Source organism: Buceros rhinoceros, unplaced genomic scaffold (assembly GCF_000710305.1).
Source record: "Buceros rhinoceros silvestris isolate BGI_N320 unplaced genomic scaffold, ASM71030v1 scaffold5538, whole genome shotgun sequence".
In the NCBI taxonomy this organism is placed as follows: Eukaryota; Metazoa; Chordata; class Aves; order Bucerotiformes; family Bucerotidae; genus Buceros; species Buceros rhinoceros.
The window spans coordinates 925-9,734 of NW_010427320.1; the positions used below are offsets into that span (position 1 = coordinate 925).

At 55.3% G+C, this 8,810-nt stretch overlaps 1 protein-coding gene across 1 annotated transcript; it reads left to right on the plus strand.

Moving 5' to 3' along the window:
- Positions 1–349: 349 nt before the first annotated feature.
- On the plus strand, positions 350–2,740 carry B9D1 (B9 protein domain 1; the record flags this gene model as incomplete). The annotated part of the gene is made up of 7 exons (XM_010141840.1): positions 350–418; positions 513–624; positions 693–789; positions 1,192–1,254; positions 2,345–2,412; positions 2,555–2,649; positions 2,687–2,740. Coding segments are annotated over 7 exons (558 nt in total), but the record flags the coding sequence as incomplete, so codon positions are not given.
- Positions 2,741–8,810: the final 6,070 nt, after the last annotated feature.

Genomic DNA, 8,810 nt, shown 5'->3' on the forward strand with positions numbered 1-8,810 from the left:
GCCTTCTTGCCCCCCTGGGCACCCTGCTGGCTCATCTCCAGCTGCTGTTGGCCAGCTCCCCCAGGTCCTTTCCTGCTGCCTGTTTCCAGCCACTCTTGCCCCAGCCTGCAGCGCTGCAGGGGGTTGTTATGGCCCAAGGGCAGTACCCAGCCCTTGGCCTTGTGGAACCTCAGACCACTGTCCTCAGCTCATCAATCCAGCCTGTTCAGACCCCTCTGTGGAACCTCCCCACCCTCCAGCAGATCCACACTCCCACCTACTTGGCGTCATCTGCAGCTGACTGAGGGTACACAGAGGCTGGCCCTTAGCCCCAGTAACTCCACACCCACACAGCGCCTCTTTCCGCCAGTTCCCTGGATTTGATCACCTCTACTGCAAGTACTGCTTCGTCTACGGCCAGGACTGGGTTCCCACAGCGGTAAGGCCCTGCTATGCACCCCTGAAGCCCAGCCCTCCTGCCGGACCCGCCAGGCCTGGGCAGGCCGCTGGCTTCTGCCACCCTCTCCCCACAGGGCCTGGAGGAGGGCATCTCCCAGATCACCTCCACGAGCGACGTCGCGCCCACCACACTCGTCTGGAACTTGCCCATCGACATCACCTTCAAGAGCACCAACCCGTTTGGCTGTGAGTGCCGGGAGCGCAGGGATCCCGCTCGCAGACGGGGCACCCCCTCACCCACGCTTCATTTGCAGGGCCGCAGATTGTGGTGAGCATCTATGGACCCGACTTCTTCGGAAACGACGTAGTCAGAGGTTATGGAGCTGTTCACGTTCCCCTCACCCCCGGAAGGTGAGGTGACAACCTGGCTTTTCAGGGCTGAAATGGAGATTCTTTGCAGTTACTCCTTTTATGTTTGGTACAAAAGAACATGGGTTTTCTAGCAGCAGCCCCTGGTTACCAAACCCTTTTTGGTAATCCCGTGGACAACTGTAAATTCAAACTGGTGTGTAGAAATCCACGCACGTTCCCTCTCCCCCCTCGCCCTCAGCATGCTCTAAACTCTCATTCCCACTGCTGGAAACGAAGATTTGCTCGGCCTGGGCAAACCAACCCTTTCTGTGTGGAAGGGGAAGCAGTATCCTGGGAGATGTCCTGTGGCCTGGCAGCTCTGAAGCCCTGGTACCTTTGTAGGCAGAAGAAGTCTTGCCAGTGCTGTTTGGTTCAGCTCTGCGTGTCTTCCGTTTGGTTTAGGCACACAAGAACCATCGCGATGTTTGTTCCGGAGTCCACATCGACACTGCAGAAGTTCACAAGGTAATAATTAAAGTCTAATTTCATTTTAAAGTCCTTTTTGCTCTTAGTCACAAAGGTGTCACCAGCCCCTGCCTGGTGCATATGTGTCAGTAACACTGTGTCTCATAACCAGGTAGTTTTGCAGGTAAAAATCACGTTTTCAGGTGTCTGGGTCTTTTGAAGAGCTTTCTTAAACTGCTGGAGCACCCTCTTGCAGCAGCACTAATTCAGCTGGTTTTCAGCGTTGGGTTGAAGAGCTCATTTCAGCAGAGCACAGTGACCCGCGAGTTCTTGTGCTGCGTGCCAGCTCCGTGGCCCACAGGCTGATTCACATCGGTGACGAGACTTGCAGAGCCGAGGGGCTGTCACGGGGCTCTAAGGAGGCGGGTTGCAGCCCAGCCCTAAATCTTTTCTTGAAGGACTGAGCAACCTGGAGAGCAAAGGCACAACGTAAGAAACGATTCCAGTACTACCTTTTCTTGCACCGGGACACCTCTGCTGCAACCTCTGTCTTGTTCACACACACCTCCCATCCGAAGCAGCCGTCTTACAGCGACTGAGAGTGTTTTTCTCCTCCACTGTGTTGCTGAGGCACAGTCTGAGCAGCCTGCGAGCGGACGGTCGGGTGGTGGATGGCCTGTACCTGCAGAGCAGAGCCAGCCTTGTGCTGCTCGCACACATCGGGCCAGAGTCAGCGTGGAAATCTCCGTGCCCGACAGTCAGGATTGAACTGACGGACTTTTCTCTGTAGAACTGCACTCCAGTTTGTGTCCTTTGGTGTTACCTGCACCTCTGGTGCGTTCAGAGTATCCCCACCTCTCTGCTACTCTGAGTAGTCACCAGCTGAATCCATTTCAAAACCATCTGTGTCATAGAAAGATCCTGTCTAGCCCAGAAATAACTTGGATTTAATGTTTTTTTTCCTTAGAGAGGCAGAACTTATCTTTGATCGAAGTAGATCAGCAATAAAGTGAATCAGTCTCTAAAACTCTGTGGCAAACAAAAGTCTCGTCACCCCCCTTCTGTTTTTTTAACGTGCATCTAATGAATTGCATCAAATTAAACATTCATCAATGTATCTAATTAATGATTTTCTATTTCCTTCTGCAAGCTGGTTCACAGGGAGGCGTCCAGAATTTACTGACCCCAGAGTGGTAGCACGGGGAGAAGGAAGAGAACGTAAGTCCTGGGAGGGCTGCAGGCAGGAGCGCCAGGACAGCAGCCCACAGCTCAGCCTTCCCCTCCTGCCATACAACACACCAGCTGCTCGTCCTGCCCCGGCCCCTCTTAACCAGTTTCGTTCACCTCTTCTTTCTCCTAGTGACGAGGGTGCGGTCTCAAGGCTTTGTGACCATTTCCTTCAACGTGGTGACCAAGGACATGAAGAAGCTGGGCTACGACGTGCGCCCAAGTGACACGTAGCGCCCTGCCCCGCCACCGGTGATGGGCGCGATTCCCAAGTAGCGAACTGGGGCCGCAGAGCTGCAAAGGCTCACAGAGAACTTGAGCACTTCGGGGCTTTTTCGGCAAAGGGAAACGAGTCTCTGACTAAACTGAGAAAATTCCGCTTATTCTGAAAGAAACACAAGCCCATGAGGCTTCGCAGTCAGTGCCCAAGCACAACCCTGGTTATAACAGCCTTTTGTACACTCTCTCTATACTTACAGAGCAGCAAAGTTTGTAGTTGTTTGTTTGTTGTTGTTTGTAGTTTAAAACATCATTGCAAAGCCGGTTCTTTTGACTAATGCTTTTCTTCGTGGTAGAAACAGGAGATGGTGATCCTCGCCCCTGCCGAAGGGGAGGCACCATGGCAACATGGCGGTGAAATGCACACATGAGTCTCTGTGCCATGCGCTTCCCCTCGCAGAAGCAGCAGCAGTTTTCCTCGTATTGGCCAAAAAATCAACTTTAGAGAGGCTTCGCAAAGCAAGTGTCATCTGCGTGAGCCATGTGCGCCGTCAAAAGCAGCGCTGAGCTCCAAACCGGCTCCCAGAGGCACCGCGCTGCCTTCTCCTCCCTCCAGCAGGTCCCTCCCGCCAGTGCGTTATGCTGACATTGTTACACTGGTTTTTCTCCTCGAAGAAAGGCGGTTAAACAGCAACACGGTGAGGTTTGAACCCGCCGCGCTCAGGTTTTCTCTCCCCTTGCATAACCTGCAAGCAGGACTGACGCGGCGTGGTGGTGATCGGGGCGTGACAGCAGCTCCGCAGCCGACGGGCTGCAGCATGAGCTGGCCTCGGTCTGAGCAGCTTCTCTGTCACCTTCCCACCCCTGTCAGAGGATCCCCTGGAGCTGACGTTACTCTCTGAATAAACCCTGTTGTCTAAAGAGATTTGTCTGTCTTTCTGCCATTCGGGTTTGTATTTTTTGTGCCAGAATGGGTGTTTCTAAGACCTAAACCATCCAAGACCTGCTGTTCTTCCAGGGGGAAAAAAGAGAGACGTGCCTGATACGATGAAGTGACTCACTGCTTGGTCGTTCTCCTGTGTAAATCTGGGCGTGTAATCGCTTGTGTTTGACTGTGAGTACCACGAGGTGACTGTGAGAGTGACTCAAGACGATACCGCCCTGGAAGTGAACTGCCAAGACCGTGAAACTGCAGGAACACAAGTCACAACACAGAGCGCTGCGCTGCGGAGCCTCCGGCCACGGGGCGGATACAGCAGCCACTTCCAGTTATTTCACGCTGAGGAGCACGATTGAATAAATACAATTTCTGAAAAGACGATGTGATCACTGTAATTTGAGCATTAGCTTCTTTTATACTCTTTATAAACACACAAACGCAGTTACAGGTGATTTTTCATCCCTTACCTTTTTGCCGTCTTGTTTTGGGGAATTTTACCCTCCCGGCGAGCTGCTCCACCACTCGTTTTGGCAACCGCTGTAATCTCGGCACGGAGTCACGTTGGAATCCAGATTAATAAGCATTTCCTGTTGCCTCAGAGGAGATGCCAGGAATTTTGTTTCCTTTTCAGAAGTATTTGGGAAGCAGTTTGCTGCAGTAGCAGAACTGTCAGCGTTCAAAACACTCAACCACTAAACCTGCTACCGCTCCGGGGGCTGTTTTCCCTTGAGTGCCATAACCTGCCCCCATTCCAATCAGAGCAAAACTCAGCAGAGGTTTTAATCATGTTAAAACCCCGATAAAGCCCAGACTCGGTGCCCACAGGGGTGCGGAGAATTTCTTCTTCGCAGCGCTGTGCCACGACCCACCCCCTGAATTGCTCCTGCTCCAAACAGCTGGACATCACACAGGGAGAGCCACCGAAGCCAACACGCGTGTTGCCGTGTGCGGCCGGGCTGGAGGGACTGGGGAAGGTTAAAACCCTGAAAAGCCAGAATTTAAAAACCATCAAAACCCCCAGCTCCACCCAGCAGTATTTCAGCTGCGCGACTCTGCGCAGATCCCGCAGCGCCCCCTCCGTTATTAGGGCTCTTTGCCCAACTTCTCTGGGTTTTGTTGGTTTTCAGGGGGTTTTTTGTTTTTTTGTTTTGTTTTTGACTCCTCGATGTCTTGAGCATGTTTAAGAACCTCACACACCTTTTTCAAGGCCTTTCTGGGTGCAGCGTGTGAGCACTTCGCTGCGGAGTGCTCGGTCGGGCACACGTTGGGGGGGATGTTTTCAGTCAGCATTTCCCGAGCTCGATGCTGTCCTTTGTTCCGAGGGAGAACTGCGGATCTCTCTCACAGACACACTCGTCTCCCTCAGGCTGCCTTTATGATTCTGGAAAAGCGTCTCTGGTTTCAGTCTCTGGGCATGACAGAGCGTTTGCAGCTGCCTCACCCTGGAGAGAACCTCTGCGCTCACGACGGAGGAGCAAAGGCAGACACACCGCCACGCTGCGAGCGCGGGTGACAGTAATAAGGGAGGGATTTATGACCCTGCAGGTCGAGTTAAAAGAACCCATGCTTTAAGAACAGCCAAAAACCAGGAAAAACCCAGCTTTGCAGCAGTGGAGGCTCCAAGTAACCCCCTTCCCCGCATTCTCCAGGTGGCTGTAGCCACCAGCTCATTCACTGGTACATCATCCTCCCTTTTGTTCCCCAGGTAGCCCCAAAAACTCTTTGTTCAGAACATGTGTCCTGACACGGGATGAGGCTTCAAGGCCATCAGAACAGAGCGAGACCTGCCGGAGGTAAATGAGGCCCATGAGAGAGTTGGGGATGTTGCAGAAGCCGCCCTCTGCTCTCCCAGTCTGGAGGAGCTTCAGAAAGGACCATGCTCACTGCAGAGGAGAGCTTTCCTGCTTCCCTGAGGAAACCACCCTGGAGGGAGAGAGCCAAGGACATGGACTGAATAGAGGCCTGGGAGTCAAACCCTCCAGAAAAATGAAAACCACAGAATCACAGGCTGGTTCGGGGTGAAGGGACCTCTCAAGCTCACCCAGTCCCACCCCTGCAGGGAGCAGGGACATCTGCACCCAGAGCAGGGGGCTCAGAGCCCCAAGGGCCAACCTGCCCTGGGATGGTGCCAGGGATGGGGCTGCTCCCACCTCTCGGGGCAACCTGGGCCAGGGTCTCACCACCCTCAGCAGCAACAATCTTTCTCTTCTCTCTGGTCTGAATCTCCCTCTCCCAGCTGAACCCATCACCCCTTGTCCTGTCACACCAGCACCCCTCTCGGGGCAACCTGGGCCAGGCTCTCACCACCCTCAGTGTCAAACATTTCTTCCTTATCTCTGGTCTGAATCTCCCTCTCCCAGTTGAACCACCACCCCTTGTCCTGTCCCCACAGCCCCTGCTGACCAGCCCCTCCCCAGCTCTCTGACAGCCCCTTGCAGCACTGACAGGCTGCACTAAGGGCGCCCCGCAGCCTGCTCTGCTCCAGAGAAGGGAAGCAACTCTCTGAGGGGAGCAACTGCCTCCCATCTCCTCCCAGCAGAGGGGTTCCACCCTCCCAACATCTTCATGGCCTTTTCTGAAAAAACAAAACAACCCAAACAACCATGGACGCCCTTTAGGCACTGCTATTCGCAGCCCTTCCTGCCACCACCCGAAGCAGCAGCAGCAGCTCCTGTCCTCCCGTGGCAGTTCTCGACCCTGAGGAAGCTGTCAGAGGTTGTTAACAACAGTTAGCTAACGAGGCTGCATGAAGAACACCCAAGATTTTCCTGTTCCTCCGTGGAAATTGCTCGGTGCGATGGTGCCGGCTGCCCTTCGGCTGGCTGCCCCTTGTCCTGGGAGCACGGGGCAAACACCTCCCGGCTGCCTCCCGGGATGGAGCCAGAGCCCCGGCATACGCGCTCCAGAAACAGACCTTGTTGCGAGGCCGCTTTAGAGTGGCCGTGTTGCAGGGCTAGAAGTTCTCCCTGTCCAAGGAGGAGAGCCTTGCAGGTGATTCAAGGTGACAGCGACTGCTCCCCAGCAGCAGTGGTGTTTTCGGAGCAGGAGCCTCTGGAAATACTGCAAAGGAAAAAGAAGGAGGAAAATAAAGCCCAAAGCCACAGAAGCCCAGAACAGCCAGATCTGGAGAGCGTTGGAGCTTCAGCTCCAGCTCCCCCTGGGCTCGTTACCAGCAGCGTTTCAGCCCAGCACGACCCAGCTGCAGGATGACCCGTTTGTGCCTGTAGCATCACGCCAGGACCTGCTGCCTGGGGACACAGAGGGCTAAATGCTCTGGACGTGGGTCCGTGGGGTGACAGGAGAAGAGGGCAGCAGCAGGAGATGGGGGTTGCATAGAACGAACAGCACTGGTGTGATAGAGCCAGGCTTGAACCCTCAGCTGCTGTGTGGAGCCTGTGTCTGGCCAGGCACTGCCACCTCCCCAACATCTAGGGGACATCAGGCCCCACCAGCACCCCAGAGCACCCCCAAGAGCCACCTACCTCTGGGCCTTTTTCCTTCAGTCCAGCAGCAGACGGCACCAAGCAGCGACTGGATGAGTGGGTGGCTGCGGCAGAGCCCACGCAGGACATCAGGGTGTCCCTCAAACGTGCTCTAGGAACTGAGCGCCCCATGAGAGCATCATGAACCTCCTGCACCCTCCACCCAGCCAGCTAGAGAGCACAAGGTCCACGCACACAAGCCTGTACCAGTGGCATGTCTGGAGCAGCCACCACCAGCAATTTTGAACCTTCTTCCAGGCCATGCGAACCCCCAAGCAGGAACCCAGCAGAGAGCTGAGCAAAGACCACCCAACCTGCACCCTCCGCGGTGGAGCACAAGGACGGGGGTTCCAGCTGGAGATGACCATTTTCCCGTGCCTGGCCATCTCTGGGGCACAAATCCTGTTCGAAACCATCCTTTGGCCATGGAAACCAGGCGCGAGCCCCCAGGAGGGAGGCTGCAGAGAACCCGGGGTGCAAGTGATTCAGTCTCTCGTCCTTCAGAGGGAAGATCAGCAGAAGATCTAACTGCCGCAGGTTTCTATTTTTACAGCTCTATTCAGGCCAAGATATTTAAGTACCCAAGTTCACCTCAGAGAATATCACTACGTTTAGTGCCAGACTTGCTAATGAAGACATTAAGAAAGCAAAAAACACCCCCACTGCCGTCACCCAGCACAACCCCAGCCAGCCCACGGTCTCCTCGGCCATATGTGCTGTTACACCGCGGCAGAACCGGCTCCCTTCTACTTGATTAAAGCACCAAACTTCATTCCCTGCCCAAGGAGCCCTTCAGGAAGACCATGGAGCCCATTGCCTGATCTGCAGATGTTCCATGGTCCCACCCCAGTGGGGCACAGGGAAGGTCTCTCAGGATTTTCTGTTCGAAACTACTGGAGGTGGTTCAGCCACAGAGCTCTGGGGGATCGCGTGTGGGACAAGTGACGGCACGGGGCAACCCCCAGTATCAGCACAGGGGATGAAGGGCCTGAGGAGGAGGATTTGGGGGTGCTGGTTGGTGAAAAGCTAGACATGAGCTGGCAACAAGTCCAGCAGCTCCCCCGTGTGCTGGGCTCATCCCCGGCAGCGTGGGCAGCAGAGAGCTTCCTGGAGCAGAGATGCTGCGGTGAGCAGTCACTGGTAGAGCTGCCCCGTAACCCCTCTGGGAAACCACTGACACTCCCGGCCTCTGTGACGGCCGGTGGGAGCAGGAGCTGGAGGAGACCTTCACAACCTGCCGCTGAGCGGGTGGAGGTGAGGGCCGGGTGGGCGCTGCAGGATGCTGACTCGACGTGGGCTCCCCTGGCCCTGCTCCTGGTCCACGTCTCTGCTGGGCTGAGGAGTCTAGAGCTGGATCCAGCCCTGCAGGGGGGTCTTCCCAGAGCAGAGGGGCAGGATCCCAACCTTGTGTCCTTACAAAACCCATGGTCGCTTGTGTCCCACCTGGAGACAGGAGATGACCTGGAGGGCGGGCGACAACCAGCTTCAAACAGGAGGAAGTTTTTAGCCTGAAGGGCTGCATAAATCCTGTTGGTTCTCTGACACGTGGACCGCAGGCGTTGGCAGGGGTCTGGCCACAGCCAGGAGACGAGCTGCCCCACACCATGAAAACGAGCGCAAGAGCAGAGTTGCACCACTCGGCCCAGCACAAACAAGAGGTAACGACCACACACATGTTCAACACCACCACCCTGGCAGCACCACGCGGGTGAGGGCAACCCTCTGGATAACGCTCGGTCCCGCCCAAC